The sequence below is a fragment of the Erinaceus europaeus genome, chromosome 17, assembly GCF_950295315.1.
Source record: "Erinaceus europaeus chromosome 17, mEriEur2.1, whole genome shotgun sequence".
In the NCBI taxonomy this organism is placed as follows: domain Eukaryota; kingdom Metazoa; phylum Chordata; class Mammalia; order Eulipotyphla; family Erinaceidae; genus Erinaceus; species Erinaceus europaeus.
Window position 1 is genome coordinate 28,205,203 of NC_080178.1, and position 21,705 is coordinate 28,226,907.

The following is a 21,705-nucleotide window of genomic DNA, read 5'->3' on the forward strand; positions in this document are numbered from 1 at the left end:
ACCGACCCACTAGAGCTGCTAGCAAAATGAGACTGGTCATTAGACATCGAGTCCAATTTCTTCATAGATTGAAGTGGGTAAAATATGATCAAGAGTCTCCTGAATTGCAGTACAGAAACCCCAAGCTGCCAGAAGTAACCTTTTCTGTGCTATAAATGCCACCAGCCTGGCCCAGTGCATTAAAAACCACTAGCTTCCAATTATCCTCTGGCAGAGCTCAAAGCATTTCCTTTTTGGAAGCTGAAAAGTAATGATAGTCATCACTCTAAATTGCGACTGTCTCTATTGATTTCTGTGTTATCATAGCACAATGGAGCTTGGCAAGAAGTTGGGTTAAGAATCATCATTTCTACTGTGTATTGTTAGCTTTTTTTTTTTTTCATTTCATGAAAATAGAGGCCACATGTGTTGTTGTCAAAAGGGGAAACTTTATAACCCCTAAAGTGCCTTCAGTTGATTCTTCTGATTTGATGGCATGTCTCTCTGCTATGCTATTTGTCAGTCTCTTTCCATTTTGGGTAAACTTATTTTTGAAATTTATAATGCTGATGCCTTCCCCCTTCTTCTGCAACCCCAAATTATAATAAACAGGATGATCTAAGTTTCCCTATTCCCACAATGACATTTTTAGATGGTTTTGTTACACTGAGGCCTGGAAGGTGTGGGTTGTGGCATTTTCTTGCCTTTCATTGTTTGAAGACACAGCCTGGTTAGCTAATTGTTTTTCCTCTGAAACCCAGGTCTCTTCTTGGATTCCTACATGCTGGATGGCCACCAGTTGGGAAGTTATTTTTGAGAATCATCTTTCAACAGAAAGGAAGTATCTCTTGGACTCTGGGCTAGGATGCCATATCACACTAGTAAAATAATTTAACAGAGTAGGAGGAAGAAAAGTTATCATTTAAGAACTGTCAGGGACTCTCTATCTTAAAAAAAAAAAAGTCTGGAGGTGGGGCTATGGAGCAGCAGCAGCTGTGTTTCTCTGTTTCTCTCTTCTCCTCTCCCAGGTCAACTAGGAATACCAAAGGAGACCACCTGGGGCCGCAATAAGACAGGACTAGAATGACTTCAGGAACCCACCAAATCACCGGTGAGTGCAAATACGTGTGGCTTGTGGACAGAGAGGAGCCTAGGGAGAGATTAAGTGGCTGGTAACAGTCTGGCAGTTTACCAGTTGAGATACCACCTCCAGTCTGTTTCACCAACAAAAAGACAACTGAAGGGAGGAGAGGACTCCCCTAAGACTCAACAAATGCAACTGTGAGTCTTCATTGCTACTGCCCTCAGAAACTGCAGCAGCGTTGGGGAGGTCCTGTGCTGACACCAGGTACAGAGAAATAAGGAGGAAACTTAGGAGATCTATACCTTGGTGGCCTAGTGGTGGTGCTGTGAAAGTCTCTTTGCATAACCACTGGATTATCTCCACCACACCCTGCTTTATCTCTTGGTCAGGAGTCAGTGATTAAGCTAAGAAGCCTACTTATAGTTTAAAAGCCCTCAGGCTCCCATAGCCTACAGGGAAGAAAAAGAACAAAAGTCACTGAGTTCCAACTCAGGGATTAAAATACTATTGAAACAACTGTCAACTTCCACAACTGTGAACCTTTTAATTACCATACTTAGACACAAGTCAATCCAGGTAAGAGTGATCAGTAATTTGAAAAGTTACTGAGAGAGGGACCTCATAACATACTGTATAGAATGGTTAAACCAACAAGAAGAAATATTGGAGAAATGAACCAGGACAAGAGTCCAGCTAAAAGCCACCCAAAGGTTAAACCATAAAATAGTGAGGTCAATATCCAAACACTAGTTAAGGAAATAATCACAGAAGTGAGTAAAAAGTTTAAAAGAATTGTCATCAGAAATGCAGAAACAACAAATGAGACTCTGGAGGAAAACACTAATTATCTCAAGGTTATTAGAGAGATGAAAGCTGAAATATCTGAGCTAAGAACACAACTAGCTAAATAAGCTAAAACAGTATCAGAGCAGGGTAACAAAACAGATGAACTCCAGAAAACAGTAGAGGGGAGAGAGAATAGAATAAATGAGGCTGAAGACAGAAATAGCAAGATCGAGGAAGAATTAGAGACAACAAAAAAAGAAGTAAGAGATCTCAAAAAGAGATTAAGAGATACTGAAAACAACAACAGAGACCTATGGGATGACTTCAAAAGAAATAATATATGCATTATTGGCTTACCAGAAGAAGAAAGAGAGGGAGGGGAAGAAAGCATTCTTCAGGATACAATAGCTGAGAACTTCTCTAGTCTAGACAATATCAAAGACATAAAGGTTCAAGAAGCCCAGAGGATCCCAAACAGAATTAACCCAGACTTAAAGACACCAAGACACATCATATTTAGAATGGAAGGGAATAAAGATAAAGAAAGGATCCTGAAGGCTGCAAGAGAAAAACAAAGAGTCACCTACAGAGGAAACCCCATAAGATTAGCAGCAGACTTCTCCACAAAAACACTACAGGCCAGACGAGAATGACAAGATATCTATCGAGTGCTCAATGAGAAAGGCTTTCAACCAAGAATATTGTATCCTGCTAGACTGTCATTCAGACTGGATGGAGGCATAAAAAACTTCTCAGACAAGCAACAATTGAAGGAATCAACTATTACCAAGCCTGCCCTGAAAGAAGTTCTGAAAGGTCTCCTATAAATAGTCGGACCACCATAAGTAGGCCATATATCATAACACTCTAAAAATCTACAATAATGGCATCAAAATATCTTCAATCTTTGATATCAATAAATGTCAATGTCCTGATTCACCTATTAAAAGGCACAGAGTAGGAAGATGGATCAGAAAACACAACCCAACAATAGGCTGTCTACAGGAAACCCACCTAACTCAACAAGAAAAATACAGACTCAAAGTGAAAGGATGGAAAACTATCATACAAGACAATGGCCTACAAAAAAGGGCAGGAATAGCTATTCTCATATCTGACATGATAGATTTTAAATAAATAAAATTTAAAAAGATAGGGATGTACACTACTTAATGCTCAGAGGATCAGTCAATCAAGAGGACTTAACAATTATTAACATCTGTGTACCCAATTAGAAGCCATCTAAATAAATCAAATATCTACTGAAAGAGCTGCAGCAATATATTAACAGCAACACAGTCATAGTAGGGGACTTTAATATCCCACTCTTTCAACTCGACAGATCATCCAGGTAGAAAATCAATAAAGACATAAGGGAGCTAAATGAGGAGATAGATAAACTAGAACTATTGGACATTTTCAGAGTCATTCATCCCAAGAAAGTGGAATACACATTTTACTCAAATCCACAAGGATCATTCTCAAGGATAGACCATATGTTAGGCCACAAAGACAGCATCAGCAAATTCAAGAGCATTGAAATCATACCAAGCACCTTCTCACACCACAGTGGAATTAAAACTAAGACTTAACAATCAATAAAAGATTAGTAATAGTCCCAAAATGTTCAACAGTATACTCCTTAACAACTACTGTGTCAAAGAGGAAATAAAGGAAGAAATCAAAATGTTTCAAGAGTTCAATGAAAATGAACTATCAAAATATTTGGGACACAGATAAGGCAGTACTGAGAAGGAAGTTCATAGCCATACAAGCACACATTAGGAAACAAGAAAAGGCACAAATAAACAGCCTGATTGTGCATCTTAAAGACCTAGAAGTAGAAGAACAAAGGAACCCTAAAGCAACTAGAAGGCCAGAAATCACTAAAGTTAGGGCAGAAATAAATACCATTGAAAATAAGAAAACCATACACAAGATCAACAAAAGTAAATGTTGGTTCTTAGAAACAGTGAACAAAATCAACAAACCTTTAGCCAGACTCACAAAACAAAAAAGGGAGAAGACCCAAATAAATCGGATCATAAATGAAAGAGGAGATATCACAACAGACACCACAGAAATTCAACATATCATGTGAGGCTTCTATTAACAACTATATACATATACATATACATATACATATACATATACATATACATATACATATACATATACATATACATATACATATACATATACATATACATATACATATACATATACATATACATACCACCAAGCTAGAGAACCTGGAAGAAATGGACAATTTCCTAGATATCTACGAACTTCCAAAAGTAAGTAAAGAGGAACTAGATAATATGAACAGGCCCATCATAGCTAATGAAATTGAAACAGTTATCAAAAACCTTCCCAAAAATAAAAGTTCTGGACGAGATTGTTTTACAAATGAATTCTACAAAAACTCAAAGAAGAACTAATACCTCTACTTTTAAAATCTTCCAGAAGTATGAAGACACTGGAACACTCCTTTCCAGCTTCTATGAAACCAACATCACTTTGATACGAAAAGCAGACAGGTTCACAACCAACAAAGAAAACCACTGACCAATATCTCTGATGAACATAGATGCTAAAATATTGGACAAAATTCTAGCCAACCAGATACAGCAGTATATTAAAAAGATTGTTCATCATGACCAAGTGGGGCTTATCCCAGGCATGCAAGGTTGGTTTAATTTATGTAAATCAATCAACGTGATCTGCCACATTAATAAAAGCAAGACCAAAAACCACATGGTCATACCAATAGATACAGAGAAAGCCTTTGACAAAATACAACATCCATTCATGATCAAAACACTACAAAAATGGGAATAGATGGAAAATTCCTGAAGATAGTGGAATCTCTATATTTAAGACCTATAGCCAACATCATATTCAATGGTGAAAAACTGGAAGCATTTCCCCTCAGATCAGGTACTAGACAGGGCTGCCCACTATCACCATTACTATTCAACATACTGTTGGGAGGTCTTGCCATAACAATCAGAGAGGAGCAAGGAATTAAAGGGATACAGATTGGAAGAGAAGAAGTCAAACTCTCCCTATTTGCAAATGACATGATAGTATACATAGGAAAACCTAAGGAATCCAGCAAGAAGCTTTTGGAAATCATCAGGCAATACAGTAATGTGTCAGGTTACAAAATTAACATTCAAAAGTCAATGGCATTCCTCTATGCAAACACTAAGCTAGAAGAGATTGAAATCCAGAAATCAATTCCTTTTACTATAGCAACAAAAACAATAAATTATCTAGTAGTAAACCTGATCAAAGAAGTGAAAGACTTGTATACTGAAAATTATGAGTCACTACTCAAGGAAACTGATAAAGACACAAAGAAGTGGAAAGATATTCCATGTACATGGGTTGGAAGAATTAACTTCATCAAAATGAATATACAACCCAGAGCCATATACACATTTAATGCTATCCCCATCAAGATCCCAACCACATATTTTAGGAGAATAGAACAAATGCTACAAAAGTTTATCTGGAACCAGAAAAGACCTAGAATTGCCAAAACAATCTTGAGAAGAAAGAACAGAACTGGACACATCACACTCCCAGATCTCAAATTGTATTATAGGGCCATTGTCATCAAAACTCCTTGGTACTGGAACATGAACAGACACACTGACCAGTGGAATAGAATTGAAAGCCCAGAAGTAAGCCCCCACACCTATGGACATCTGATCTTTGACAGAGGTGCCCAGACTATTAAATGGGGAAAACAGAGTCTCTTAAACAAATGGTGTTGGGAAAAAATGGGTTGAAAGATGCAGAAGAATGAAACTGAACCACTATATTTCACCAAACACAAAAGTAAATTCCAAGTGGATCAAAAACCTGGATGTTAGACCAGAAACTATGGGATTCTTAGCAGAAAATATTGGCAGAACTCTTTTCTGCATATATTTTAAAGGCTCATCAGTGAAAAGAATCCAATTACAAAGAAGACTAAGGCAAGTATAAACCTATGGGACTACATCAAATTAAAAAGCTTCTGCATAGTAAAAGAAACCACTACCCAAACCAAGAGACCCCTCACAGAATGGGAGAAGATCTTTACATGTCATACATCAGACAAGAGGCTAATAACCAAAATATATAGCTTGCCAAATTTAACAACAAGAAAACCAATAACCCCATCCAAAAATGGGGGGAGGACATGGACAGAATATTCACCACAGAAGAGATCCACAAGGCCGAGAAACACATAAAAAAATGCTCCAAGTCTTTGATTGTCAGAGAAATGATTATAAAGACAACAATGAGATACCACTCCTGTGAGTATGTCATACAACGGAAAAGGTAACAGCAACAAATGCTGGAGAGGTTGTGGGGTCAAAGAAACCCTCCTGCACTGCTGGCGGGAATGTAAATTGGTCCAACCTCTGTGGAGAACAGTCTGGAAAACTCTCAGAAGGCTAGAAATGGACCTACCCTATGATCCTGCAATTCCTCTCCTGGGGATATATCCTAAGGACCACAACACACCCATCCAAAAAGATCTGTGTACACATATGTTCTTAGCAGCACAATTTGTAATAGCCAAAACCTGGAAGCAACCCAGGTGTCCAACAACAGATGAGTGGCTGAGCAAGTTGTGGTCTATATACACAATGGAATACTACTCAGCTACTAAAAATGGTGACTTCGCCAGTTTCAGCCGATCCTGCATGGAGCTTGAAAAATTCATGTTATGTGAAATAAGTCAGAAATGGAAGGATGAATATGGGATGATCTCACTGTCAGGCAGAAGTTGAAAAACAAGATCAGAGGAGAAAACACAAGTAGAACCTGAACTGGAGTTGGTGTATTGCACCAAACTAAAAGACTCTGGGGTGGGTGAGGGGGAGAATACAGGTTCAAAAAGGATGACAGAGGACCTAGTGGGGGTTATATTGTTATATGGAAAACTGGAAAATGTTATGTATGTATAAACTATTTTATTTACTGTCAACTGTAAAACATTAATTCCCTAATAAAGAAATAATAATAATAAAAAAGAAGAACTGTCAGGGAAAGGGATTCGATTTATTGGCAGATGTCATTCTGTGTGCTCTTCTTAGTGTACTTCACACATATTTCATTTCTGCAAACTGAAACTTTGTGGCATACCTATAGTGAATCAGTCTATTTGCATCATTTTTCCAATATCCTGTGCTTACTTCCTGACTCCATGTCACATTTAATTCAGGCATGAACAGAGACTTTTAGGTATATTGTACTTATACTTAAAATGCTGAATATAGTATAAACATATCTTTTATGTACACTTGGAAATTAGAATATTCACAGGATCTACTTCAGTTCAATAAAGGCTGGAACTGAATCTGAGATAGCTCTGAGCTGTACCTATAGTGGAACCCAATGAAAAAGTAGAAAATAATTTTTATTGTAACTACTTTTATTTATCTGGCAGTCTGACATGCTAGGCACCATACAAAGCACTCTGATTAATATCAGCAAATACATACTGGGTGCTTGCCAGATGCTGTGCTAAGCAGCTTGCATGAATTAACATTTCCTCTTCATTAAAGTCCTTACTTAGCCCCACTATTTTATGGCTGAGAAATTCAGAGGCTTAGAGTTGGAATTACTAAGGTCATTTGAGTTGGTGAGTGCCATTTAACCTGGGCTGGTGGAAGTCTAGGAACCTGGTTGATGTTCAGAGATCAGGAAGGACGTAGCAAGAAAACTTTAGTCAGTGTGAGTCAACACAGAATGAATACTGTCAAGCTTCCCCAGGCGACAGCCACTTAGGGGGTGCATAGAAACCTGGTGAGATTAGGGTGTTTTTTAAATCTAAGAAAAATCTCTTTCTCTCCCACAAGGGTGACTAGTAGACAACTGTAACTGTCTGCTTTGGGAACGTGTTTTAAATTGACAGATTATTAGTAAGGATCAGTGAGATTTTTTTTTTTTTGCTATTCTGCAAAAGCAAATCAAATTTAATGGGTAAGAAATGATTTTTACATACAAATTGAGAGAGACATAAGTCAATTTCTACAATTACACTTCCTTTTAATTATTATTTTTAATATTTATTTATTTATTCCCCTTTTTGTTGCCCTTGTTTTTTTAAATTAATTTACTGGGGAATTAATGTTTTACATTCAACATTAAATACAATAGTTTGTACATGCATAACATTCCCCAGTTTCCTATATAACAATACAACCCCCACTAGGTCCTCTGTCATCCTTCTTGGACCTGTATTCTCCCCACCCACCCACCGCAGCATCTTTTGGTGCACTACACCAGAGAATTTTTTTTTTTTAAGTTTTCTCTGGGGAAAAAAAAAAAAGTATGTTTGGACTCCAGACTGGAGAAAGCAGTACCTTTTGCAAGAATCTAGCAAAACTTCCTGACAGCAGAACAAACTTGCATTGTTGAAATATGGGCATTTCCCTAATGTCTTCCATTTTGCTTTTAACATTATATTTAAACTTGAATTTTGTCCAAATCTCAGAAAGTGGATGTAAAGAAGAGATATCCCATGTTTACTCTGTTTCCTTTGCCGACTACATTTTCCAGATTTGAAGATGACTTCAGTAACAACCAGTTCTGATAATGTCTTAATTTCTCCCAAACTGGCTTCTATACAGTGAAAGACCATGGTGACCAGCAAAATGTAAGTATTTGGTCACGTGCTTTTCACAGTAGCTTTGTAAGCCAGGACTCGTAATAAGAAAGCAGCAGCTGTGAGCGACTAGTCAGATTTTCAGAGTCTGGAGGGAACAGACAAAATAGTAACTGTACTTGCCCATATAAGGGTGGATGTCTGCAGTGATAATGGCCCCACTCAAGCATAGTCACCCCTGCCCCAGAAGCTCAGTTGTGTAATTACTGTGGTCTCCCTGTGAAGGCTTAACCAACAAGGAAAGATTAAGCTAGAGACTGACATTAAAAGAGAGGGCACCGTGGTCTGGGAGGTGGCGCAGTGGATAAAGCATCGGACTCTCAAGCATGAGGTCCTGAGTTCAATCCCCGGTAGCACATGTACCAGAGTGATGTCTGGCTCTTTCTCTCTCCTCCTATGTTTCTCATTGATAAATAAATAAATAAATAAAATCTAAAAAAAAAAACAAAAAAGAGAGAGAGGGCACCAGCAGAGAGACTAGGGGAATTAGGAGTCCTGTCAAGAGGAGGCATTTTAGTGACCTGGCTTGGGGGTTGGAGGATGGGTATGGAGCAAAAGAGAACAATAAGAAAGTTTACTGTAGTGTAGTCACATAACATACAGTGGTTTATTAAGCATCAGTGCCATGTGGATTTGGAGGTGAGGGGTATAAAGTTACCACAGGGCTCCACCAGATAACAGATGTCTCAAGTAGTTCACTGCAAAGGAGAGACATAATATGCATGGGGAAGGAGTGTAGCACAACACATGGTAGAATAGCAAGCTGGTTAAAAAATGGTATCTGGGGAGCTGGGCGGTAGCGCAGTGCATTAAGCACAGGTGGTGCAAAATGCAAGGACCAGCATAAGGATCCCGGTTCAAACCTCTGACTCCTCATCTGCAGGGCAGTCACTTCACAAGCGGTGAAGCAGGTCTGCAGGTGTCTATCATTCTCTCCCCCTCTCTGTCTTCCCCTCCTCTCTCCATTTCTCTCTGTCCTAATAACAACTACATCAATAACTACAATAAAACAAGGGCAACAAAAGGGAATAAATAAATAAGTATTTAAAAAAAAAAGGATCTGGGGCCAGTCTTCCCAGTTTTGAGTCCTGGCTCCCAGGAATTTGAGAATTGAATAAGCTGTGTAACTTCACTTTCCTCGCATGCAAAATGGGGATTAAACGAGTAGTTGTGTTGAAGGCTTATAGTAAGGACTAAGTAAGTGAGTAATCATACACAAAAGTATATACATACAGTAGAGACTTTATAAATGTTAGCTTTGACCACTACCTATCATGATGACAATTTCTCTTCTCTTTTTTTTCTTTTTCCCTTTCTTTTTTTCAGCACTGTTCAGCTGTGGCTTCTGTTGGTACAGAGGACTGAACTGGATACTTTGGAGTCTCAGGCATGAAAGTCTTTTTGCATAACCATTATGTGATCCCCCAGCCCAACAATGGCATTTATATAAGCTCTACTATGAATCAGATCTTAGGACAGAGTATGGGCTGTTAAAACAGTGAAATATATTCATGCATGAAGCATCATACTCTACAACTTAAGAAACTACATCCTTTTTAAAAGGTGCATGCAGACACTATGGTGATGAACAAAATAAAAACTGCTTCAGTCATAAGAGCTTTTAGGTGTTGTGTGTTTCTTCAGATACTGAAATGCAGCTACATAAATATTCATGACTGACTTCTATAGCACTTACAGTGTGCCCGATAGTCTCACATATACCAACTCGTTAGGAAGCAGGTTACTTTCTGTTGGGAACATGTGTAAGCCTGATAGAGCTTAGGGAGAACCACCCCCATCTTTGGATGGAGGTCTGAGAAGATAACCTCTTGGTAAGTCTCTCTCAACTGAGGTGAGCATAAGGGGGAAAACTCAGACTTGGTTCTTTCCTTCTTGACTCTCAGGCCCACAGATACCCCAGTACTTCCCTCCATTAACTGCAGGCCACATGGCCGCAGATTCACTCATTCAAAGTCACCTTCTGATCACAGAAGAACACACCTTATCACACACTTCATCACACACCTCAGACCCCAGACAAGAGAAATTCCAAACTATATGGCCTTTTGATATCCATCTTCTCTCTGTCTCACCCTACGGGTTTAACCCCTATGCTTCTCTCAGATACCTTTGGATAATTAAGTTGCTTGTGTTATGGAGAATAACTGTCTTGTATCTCATCAATTCCTGTCATACCAACCCCCTACCTTAGGGGCATGCTGACTGTTAAGAAACCTGTAATTTCTGTAATATTTCAACAATAATTAACTTCATTGCTTTTCTATTTAACTCATGTCCACTTTGCTAATAAACGGAGTCTAGGATTCTGGGACTCTAAGGACTCAGATTCTAGATTCACGCTAAGAGTCCCCTGGTGTCTTTTACTTCGTGTCACCCCTGTCGTGAGCGAGAAAGAACCAGCCCGTTACCTTTCCCCTGGAGGACACCCTGCCGGAGAAGGAGAGAGACACCCCGAAAACTTTCCTCATTTTCTATTACTGCTAGACACTCCAAGTAATCTCCCCATGTTATGTAACTAGTGAGTGGCAGAGCTAGGGATCACAGTCAAACCACTCACCTCCACAGCCTCTGCTCTGAGCCACCAGGCTCCATAAACTCTAATGCAGCACTGCAGTGCAGTTTGACATTAAAATAGGTCGTCACCTGGGGTCAGGTAGGAAACCACCCATGCAACAAAAATGAGATCAGTCCTTCAGATGAGGAAGAGAGAAAAAGAGATTCATTCTAAAATGTTTGATGATTGGATATGAGGGTGTCCTGTGTGCTGGTACCTTACAGGACTGAACAGTTTAGGCTTGGATCGTGGACAGGGAATAGTAGGAGAGTCCAGCAAAGTTCATTTCCAGATCACAAGGGGACTTGTCACTAGGAGTTTACCCTCTAAGCAAACTGGAAGTGCAGTCTCTATGTAAATTCATTAAAAAGACAGAAAAAAAAAAAAAGAAACAACACAAGGACTTTTTTTTTTTTTTTTTTGCCTCCAGGGTTATTGCTGGGGCTTAGTGCCTGCACCATGAATCCACTGCCTGGAGGCCATTTTTTCCCCTCTTTTGTTGCCCTTGTTGTTGTAGCCTTGTTGTGGTTATTATTGTTATTGTTGATGACATTCGCTGTTGGACAGGACAGAGAGAAACAGAGAGGAGGGGAAGACAGAGAGGGGGAGAGAAAGATAGACACCTGCAGACCTGCTTTACCGCCTGTGAAGCGACTCCTCTGCAGGTGGGAAGCTGGGGCCTAGAACCAGGATCCTTATGCCAGTCCTTGTGCTTTGTGCCACGTGTGCTTAACCTGCTGCGCTACTGCCCAACCCCCACAAGGACTGGGTCTTATGCACATAGAGAAGTGTAAAGCTGTGCTCCCCAACTTGTATAGCACTGCAAACCAATGTCAAATCAGTGCTTACTGTGAAAACAAGAGAAGTTCCCCCCTCTAAGGTCCCTGCGAGAACCCCGTTCTAGTGGGCAGGGAAAGCATAGGACTTACTGGCCGAGGCAGACTGTACTGGTACATCTCGGGGCGGTAGGTTGGCACCCACTGCACTCCAGCACGCGGCCGTGTCATGGTCCCTGGTGCGCTGGTCACCACCTCTGAGTAGGGCAGGTACTGTGCTGAGCCGTAGGCCTCCTGGTGGCGACTCTGGCCTGCATGGCCCGAGGATGCCAGGCTGAAGGCTTCCTCCAGAAGCATGTGCATCTGCTGCCGGACCTCGTCGATGGAGGGCTGGGAGCTCAGTGTGGATGTCTCTGAGTGGCCCTTTACCTGTCTTGACCTGGCATAGCCGCGTGGTTCGTTAACTCTGTCAATATTGGTCTCCTCAATGATTTCTGGCTCTGTCTGTGGGATCAAAGAGATGTACACTGATTTTGTAACTAGTTTTACTTTTTTTAAAAAAATCTTTATTTATTGGATAAGGACAGCCAGTAATCAAGAGGGAAGGGGATGATAGAGAGGGAGATAGAGAGACACCTGCAGCACTGCTTCACCGCTCACAAAGCTTTCCCCCCTCAGGTGGGGACCGGGGACTCGAACCTGTGTCCTTGCACATTGTAATACATGCGCTCAACCAGGTGTGCCACCACCCAGCCCCTTCTAGTTTTACTTTTACATAAGTGAGTTCAGCCTGGACAGGTGACCTGAGGTAACATAGTCAAGTTGCTGCAACAACGGGCCTGATCTGAAAAGTGTGCAGAGAAAAAAACAGGACATGAAAGTTACTGATTTTTTTTTTTTTTTGCCACTAGTGTTACTGCTGGACCTTGACGCCTGAACGATGAATCCATGGCTCCCAACAGCCATTTTTTATTTTTTTATTTTCCCGCTCCTTTCCTTTATCTGAGAGGACAGAAAGAAACTGAGAGACAGAGAAAGGGGAGACAGTGACACCTAGTCTTGGAAAGTTGGTTATCCCCCAGAAAACAAATACTACAGCACAACATCTCAATGAATTTCATTTGAAAAAAGCTAGAATTTCTGGTAAAGAAAGGAACACCACTATCTGAAGGCTGGTGATTGTGTGTGGACAGTGAGAGCAGGGGCGGGGGATGGGGTGTGGAGAGGAAAGACTCCAGCAGAAACACAGCATTGTGTTACTGGTGGCACCATACTTGCAGTTGCTTTAAATTCATGCAGCAATTTCTTTCTTTATTTTATTTGTATTTATTATTGGACAGAGACAGAGAGAAACTGAGACAGGATAGGGAGATAAAGAGAGAGAGAGAAACAGAGAGACACCTGCAGCCCTTCACCACTTGTGAAGCTTTCCCCTTGCAGGTGGGGATCAGGGACTTGAACCTGAGTCCTTGTGCACTGTAATGTGAGCACTTAACCTGTTGTGTCCCTGCCTGGCTCCTCATGCAACAATCTAAAGGGTCTACTCAAACTACTCAGGATCCAAGTGATTTAAGAATAGTAGGTGAGGTTAGGGACAACTATATGCCTCAAAGTAAAAGTGCCTAATAGTCCTCCATAATTAGAATTAGACCTAAAAAGCTCAACAATCTAGCAGAATAGCCTAAAGAAGGCACCATAAATTTTCTAATCAAATATTTGTTAGTTACGCCTAGACACTCTCCTCCCCTACTCACTGCTACACTTCCTTCAATCACTCTACTCAACAAACTACACAAAAGAAAGTAAGATATATCTCCTAACCTCTTCTGACAGCATCAGCATTATTGTCACTCCTTGATAATCTTTGAAACACTGTATACAAGTGTCAAAGAGATATACTGGATATATATATATATATATATATATATATATATATATGTCAACTAAAGGATAATTATTGTCTCTTTAACAACCTTTATTAGAACCATCAAACACAAGTAAATGCAATAAAAAGGTTAACTTAGACCCCACTGAAATCCTAGGTGTATTTCCTCCCCAACTTGAGGCCAGACCCCATAAACCTAATACCAGTTTGGATATAACACATGACAATGTTTTAACAGCAGGGAGAAAGTCTAAGCTTGTCAGATAAAGAAGGAACTACAAAGTTGAAAAAAGATAAGATATTAATGATTGCCTTTTGTTAAGTACCAGCCACCCTATCACCTAGGGCCCTAATCAGGGAATCCTTGGATTCCCATATAGATTGACAGGCTTAGACCTCTAGCAGACCCCTGTCTCCACCATCACTTCCATCAGGAAAGTCATCACAAGGCCTTTTTCATTTTCTAATGTAATTATTTATTTTTAAGTTCTTCTTCTTATTTATTTATTTACTCCCTTTTGTTGCCCTTGTTGTTTTTTATTGTTGTAGTTATTATTGTTGTCATTGTTGTTGGATAGGACAGAGAGAAATGGAGAGGGGAGGGGAAGACAAAGAGGGGGAGAGAAAGATAGACACCTGCAGACCTGCTTCACCGCCTGTGGGGAGTTGGGGGCTTGAACTGGGATGCTTAAGCGGGTCCTTGCGCTCTGTTGTTGGTATGCATGAGACCCCTTCTGTTTCATTTGGTTTAAATCCCCCCTGCTTAACACTATTCTATTTACATAACCACTGTTAACAAGTTCCACCCTCCCTCTAGGGCACTGTGGTTCAGTGATAGGATTTTCGCCTGCTCTGCCCCTTCTTTGTCACACTCTGATTTTCACCAGTCACTTTTCTCTCTACCCTCTCTATGTCACATCCTGTTTCCACCCTATTTGGGAAGTATATATAAAGACAGCATTGTGAGTTTTAGAGTACTGTACCTTGAGTTTAGCTTAGCTCGTCTTAGATTGTGCTGCATCCTGCATGAATAAAGAGATACTGCCTACAACCCAGCCATGAGTTCCTGGTCGTCTGTTACCTGCCCGTGAAGCCAGCCCGGCGAAAACAACATAACCCGTCGAAAACGACATATGGCGCCCAACGTGGGGCCAGACCTGCACAACTCCCAGATAAGTGAAGACTTTGCCTACCTATGCACTATGGTCTTCTCTTTTACTTACGAAGAGGTTTGCCAAAGCCTATACTGTTTCATTATGAGACAGTTTCTCTGTCTCTGGAACATTTTACTCTGGGCCACACTTCGGTTCCCTGACTGGGAACTTTGGTTTCTTATGACCGAGATCATAGAGCTTGGGAGATGCAAGGAGATTTCTCCTTGGACTTTCTAGATTCCCTCTCCCATGTTTCCTGAGGAAAAGGACTACATTTTGCTCCAGGCCACAGTTTGGTTCTTTATGACCGTGATCGTAGACCTTGGGATATGCATGGAGATTTCCCCTGGAACTTTCTGGACTTCTTCTCGAATGTTTCCCATGGAGAAGGACTACTCTAATTTGAAGAACATTCTCGAGTACCCTGGCAGTTCCCAAGTATGGAGACATGTGGTTAGTTCTACTCTCCTGACTGGATTCTTTCTTCAATGGGAAGACGCTTTTAAAAATGGGTGCCTGAAGCAATCCAGCAGGAACAGTCAGAAACACCCTAAATGAAATTTTGAGGACCTTTTTGAACTAGGTCGCCCTCCGGGGATTCTTAATCCTACATGGTGAGATCTTGATAATCTGGTTCAAGTTGCGTTTCATAAGAGAATGATTTGAATGACTGAATTTTTGCTTGACATTGACTTAAAAAAAATAAAATGCTGGACGCAGCCATGATTTCTAGAGACATCCAGAAACAATCCAAAACATTGTTTTTTCCCTACTATGATTTCTCTTTTATGTCTTGACATGAATCTCAAACGTTTAATCCTGAAAACTGTATGAGTTATGGGTGGGGCAGATAGTGCAATGATTATGTTAATTATTCTCATGCCTGAGGATTTTAACTGGTTCTTCTGTTTACCTTTCCACATTTTATTGAGTTTAAACTGTTTAAACAACCTTAAAATCATACTAGAAAGGACTTCCAATTATAATGGAGTTATCAATTATAGTAAACTTCTAATCTGCTACAAGATTTGTTTGACAAGTAAGTGAATTTCAGCTGTCAAAGTCTTCACATGAAAAAGCATCTACTCAAATGAAAATTTCTGGAAATCCATTTGGACCCCTGTTCTCTGACATCGCTCCCGGAAACCAATGAGGAGACCTGGCACGACCTGAAGAAACAGATTCACAGACTCCAAAGCTCGCTCTCTACAGAAAAGCAGAATTCTGGTGGCCGACATTCCCCATCGAGACAGACGTGCAGCATTTCATCCTCTGGCATTTTCTTCCGTGGTCATCTACTTTGAACTGACACTTCCATCGGACTTACTGGTGCACACTGCTGTGTTTCTCAAAGACTAACTTCAGCCAATTGCCTTGAGACTTTATAGACCATATCCCCTCACCTGCAGGCTCTGTCCCAGAGGCAGAAAACTCCCCCTCCTTATTAGGTTATGCCCACAGAGGCATGAAGCGCCCCAAGAGGCAAGAGATGCCCACAGAGGCAGGAAACGCCCTTTGAGGCAAGAGATGCCCCCAGAGGCATGAAGCGTTCCCAGAGGCAAGAAATGCCCTTTCGCCTGCTAGGCCTTGCCCTTTGAGGCAAGAAAAGCTCCCCTTGGCATCACGCTGGTTATTGCTGCTCACCTATTTTGTTTTCCATGTCTTATGCCAGTTCTTTTGAAAATGCCTGTACGATATAGGTTTCTGTTCACCCCACAATGGCCATTAGTTAAAAAGAAAGGGGGAATTGTTGGTATGCATGAGACCCCTTCTGTTTCATTTGGTTTAAATCCCCCCTGCTTAACACTATTCTATTTACATAACCACTGTTAACAAGTTCCACCCTCCCTCCAGGGCACTGTGGTTCAGTGATAGGATTCTCGCCTGCTCTGCCCCTTCTTTGTCACACTCTGATTTTCACCAGTCACTTTTCTCTCCACCCTCTCTATGTCACATCCTGTTTCCACCCTATTTGGGAAGTATATATAAAGACAGCATTGTGAGTTTTAGAGTACTGTACCTTGAGTTTAGCTTAGCTCGTCTTAGATTGTGCTGCATCCTGCATGAATAAAGAGATACTGCCTACAACCCAGCCATGAGTTCCTGGTCGTCTGTTACCTGCCCGTGAAGCCAGCCCGGCGAAAACAACATAACCCGTCGAAAACGACACTCTGTGCCACGTGTGCTTAACCTGCCACGCTACTGTCGGACTCCCCATCATAAGCCCTTTTGAGGGCCTCTCTGGGACATTGCTCTCACTGTACAATAGCAGTGGTAGGGAGGGACTGCACTACTTTGGGAAGTGAGGCCACTAGAGAGAGACTGGTCTTGAAATGAGTGCAGCCTAGAATGCTCCCAGCTGTGACCATGGATTGTAAGCTCAGACTGACAGAGACTTGGGGGTTACACAGGCTAAATATAAATACATGGGTCTTGGGCCAGATTGATGTGGTAAAGTTAATTATATTTATTTTTTTAATATTTATTTTTATTTATTTATTCCCTTTTGTTGCCCTTGTTGTTTTATTGTTCTAGTTATTATTGTTGTCGTCGTTGTTGGATAGGACAGAGAGAAATGGAGAGAGGAGGGGAAGACAGAGAGGAGGAGAGAAAGATAGACACCTGCAGACCTGCTTCACCACCTGTGAAGCGACTCCCCTGCATGTGGGGAGCCGGGGTTCGAACCGGGATCCTTATGCCGGTCTTTGTGCTTTGCGCCACCTGAGCTTAACCCACTGCACTACAGCCCGACTCCCAAGTTAATTATATTTATATAGTCTCTTCGAGTTTGGGAGCTACTCTCTGCCCTAACCCAGCTTTCTAGGCCTATTTTCAACTCTGACACCATCTTCCAAGACAGTATTTTTTGTCCACCTTCATGTTAGCTATCAAGCTCCATAAAAATTACTGAAGTCATTGGTCATAGGGACATACATACAATAGACTTCTTAGCATCTTTCTACCCCAAGATATCTGTTTTCATCTGCTCTATTGCTACTTTTTGTTCCTGTTTATTAAACATTTTGTCCTGCTTTATATTTTACTGCCATTCAGCCACCAAGTTACAGATGCTACTGTGATTCCACCCTGAACTCTATGGAAAGACGACCTCATCAGTGTGCCCTGGAACCTCACCTTTTCAGAACCCTACCCCAGGAGGGAAAGACATAAATAGGCTGGGGAGTATAGTTAGACTTGCCAATGCCCATGTCCAGAAGAGAAACAATTACAGAAGCCAGAACTCTCACCTTCTACACCCTAAAAAGAATTTTGACACATACTCCTAAAGGGGGAAAATGTTAGAGGAAAATGACTAGAGGGCTCAGAACCCCAATTCCATCAGGGTGTGGGTATGACTTAGAAAGGAAGAGAAGGCAGGGCCATTAATATATATATATGAATATAGGCAGATAGTTGTAGAAATAATAGTCAACCCATATCTGTGATCAACCCAAACTACTGTAATTTCCAATGGTGGGAATGGGGATGTGGAACTCTGGTAGTGGGAAAGCTGTGGAATTATACTCCTGTTATCCTATAATTTTATAAATCAATATTAAATCACTTAAAAATAACAGGATATCAGGACTGCTGTTTAGAGCTGTATAAGTCACACTCTTGAGTGAAATGCACGGGGGGCTATTTGGAGGGGGGCAGGAAAAACATAGTACCAATTTGGCAGCATGGAAACCAAACAAACTCTAAAGTGTCCCAGCTGCCATAGTGACCCTGGTGAACAGGATCAAACTGTCCTGCTGGCAATAAAAGTGATTTTGAGCTCACAGCAGAGTTACCGTTATCAGGAATCAGTCTGGGAAGAGAAGGGTACCTAGGATCTCCCTTATTCCCCAAGACTAAGAGTGTTTAAGGGACATCAGGCACTATAATACTACCTCATTTCTTCAAAATTCCCTCCCCCTGCAACTTACATACAAAGCATAATGCTGGCCAATGAGTAAAACTAGGAAGTTGGGGTCCAGGTGGTAACACAGGAGGTTTAGTGAACATGGTGCAAAGCACAAGGACAAGTGTAAGGATCTTGGTTCGAGCCCCCTGGCTCGCCACCTGCAGAAGGGTTGCTTCACAAGGGGTGAAACAGGTCTTCAGGTGTCTATGTTTCTCTCTCCCTATTTTCCCCTTCTCTCTCGATTTCTCTCAGTTCTATCTGATCAACTACAGCAGCAGCAACAATAATAACAACAGTAACAACAAGAGCAACAAAATGGAAAAAATGGCCTCTAGAAGCAGTGGATTCATAATGCAGGCACTGAACCCCAGCAATAACCTGTTGTTAAAATTCGGCAGCTCCAGCTGGCCGGGCTAGCTTCACGGGCGGGTAACAGAGACGACCAGAGACATACGGCTGGGCAGGGAAGCTGTATTTCTTTATTCAGGAACAACAATTCATAAACTAAACCAAACTAATCACCAAACAGAACTCTGCTGTCTCTTTCCCCCCGCGGCAGCGCCAAGCACTCTCTTACTCTCGAACTCTGGAACTCTGTCAGGGTTCCTAGGCGCGGCCCGCGAAACTAACAGGACTGATCCAATTCTCTTGGTGGGGGAGAGCTAGAACAAACCAATGTAAAGCATACAACAATAACCCTGGAGGCAAAACAAACAAAAAAAAACAATAACTAGGAAGTCGATGGTTTTGGACAGCCACAATGAGGGTCAGACACGTGATGATGTAGATTCAGTGGAGCTGTCAGAGAAAGAATTTATGAACTATATTGTCAAGAAATTTAAAAAAATACAAAACTCTCAATTTAATATGGAGAAATTGATTAAGAAAGAAACCAATGATTTCAAAGAACCACTTGACAGGAAAATGAAGAACCTCAAAACAGTTATAGGATGTGAAGGATACTTTGAATGCATTCCATTTTAAAACAGGAAGTTAAGGAAGTAGATTTATCCATGTAGAAGAGAGCATCATAAATATAAGACAAAAATGACAACACTCTGACTTCAAAGTAGAAGAAGAAAAAAATGTTTAGGAAAAAAATGAAACAGCTCTTCAAGAGACTGAAGACTCCATCAGAAAAGCAAATATCAGTATTATATGGGTCTCAGAAAGGGAGGAGGGAGAGATGGGAGTAGACACTCTATTCAAGTAAATAACTGCAGAAAAGATTTCAAATATTCGATTTGGTCAGCTATTGATACTCAGGAAGCAGAGAACTCCCAAATTCCTAAACCTAAAGAGACCATGGTCTGGGAGCTGGTGCAGTGGATAAAGCAGTAGACTCTCAAGCATGAAATCCTGAGTTCAACCCCCCATAGCACATGTACCAGAGTGATATCTGGCACTCTCCTCTCTCTCTCTCTCTCTCACTCCCTTCCTCCTTCCTATTGCTCTCATTAGTAAATAAGTAAAATAAAATTAATTAATTAAATAAATAAAAAGACCTACACTAAGATACATCAATCTGAAATTACAAAAAGTCAAGGGCAAAGAAAAAAATTACAACCTGTCAAGGAAAAGAAGAATGAGACTTATAAAGACTGTATAGTCAAACTGGCATCAGATTTTATTTCATATATATATATATATATATATATATATATATATATACTTTTATTTTGGATAGATTTAGAGAGAAATTAAGAGAGAAGGGGGTAAAAAAGAGGAAGAGAGTTGAGACACTAGCATCACTGTTATATCATTTGTGAAGTTTTCCCCCTGCAGGTGGGGACCAGGGGCTTGAACTCATGGCCCATGAATACTGTGATATGTGCACTTAACCAGGTATGTCACTGCCCAGCCCTTTAGTCTGTATTTTTTTTAAAGAGAGACATACCAAAGCACCAGTTTTGGTAGCACAGTGGGTTATGCACAGGTGGTACAAAGTTCAAGGACTGCCATAAAGATCCCAGTTTGAGCCCCCGGCTCCCCACCTTCAGGGGAGTCGCTTCACAAATGGTGAAGCAGGTCTGTAGGTGTCTATCTTTCTGCCCCCTTTCTGTCTTCCCCAACTCTCTCTGTTTCTCTCTGTCCTATCCAACAAAGATGACATCAGTACAACAATAATAGTAACGACAACAATAAAACAACAAGGGCAACAAAAGGGAATAAATAAATATTTAAAAAATTTTAAAAAGGTAACTTTACTCATAAGTAGAATATAGAAAATTGAAACACATGAACTTGAAAAAAGAAAAAAAAATAGATAGTCAACCTATTATCTATGACCTTGGGAGAATTACAGTTGTTACTGCTGGAGAGGGTAGGGGCATAGAACTTTGGTGGTAGGAGTGGTGTATAGCTGTGCCCCCTATTATTTAATAATCTTGTAAGTCACTATTAAATCAATACACACACACACACACACACACACACACACACGTTGTCCCATAGGTTTATACATGCCTTAGTCTTCTTTGTAAGAAGAGGGGGAAGTGGGGGTTTCCTTGGTGTCATCTATGGTACTCTGGTATATTGTCAGGGATCCAACCTATCACTGCTTTCTTGGTAAAGCGTAACTCTACCTGATGAGCCATCTCTCAGTCCTTATAATACTATTTAGAGAGGGAAAGAGAGGGAGAGAGAAAGAGACACCTGCAGCATTACTCCATCACTCTGAAGCTTCTCCCCTGTTGGTGGGGACCAGGGGCTTGAACCCAGGTCCTTGTGCATGGTAATGTGTGCCTTACTGCTGGCACCACTGCCCTGCCATCCCCTGGCCCCCAGAATACTATTTATGTTTTAACAGCAAGAATAGCCTAAACAAGTTCTCAAAAGACTGTCTATGTCTGGGTACTTGCCCCCAAACCTTGTTCTGCAGAAGCC

General features: G+C 40.9%; 1 protein-coding gene across 3 annotated transcripts in view; it reads right to left on the reverse strand.

Moving 5' to 3' along the window:
• KIAA1549L (KIAA1549 like) overlaps window positions 1-21,705 on the reverse strand; it is a 414,360-nt gene that overhangs the window by 16,167 nt on the left and 376,488 nt on the right. For all 3 annotated transcript variants that reach the window (XM_060176625.1, XM_060176624.1, XM_060176622.1), the window contains one exon: window positions 12,027-12,377. In XM_060176625.1, coding sequence (XP_060032608.1) covers window positions 12,027-12,377 — 351 coding nt within the window. The remainder of the gene's footprint in view (window positions 1-12,026; window positions 12,378-21,705) is intronic.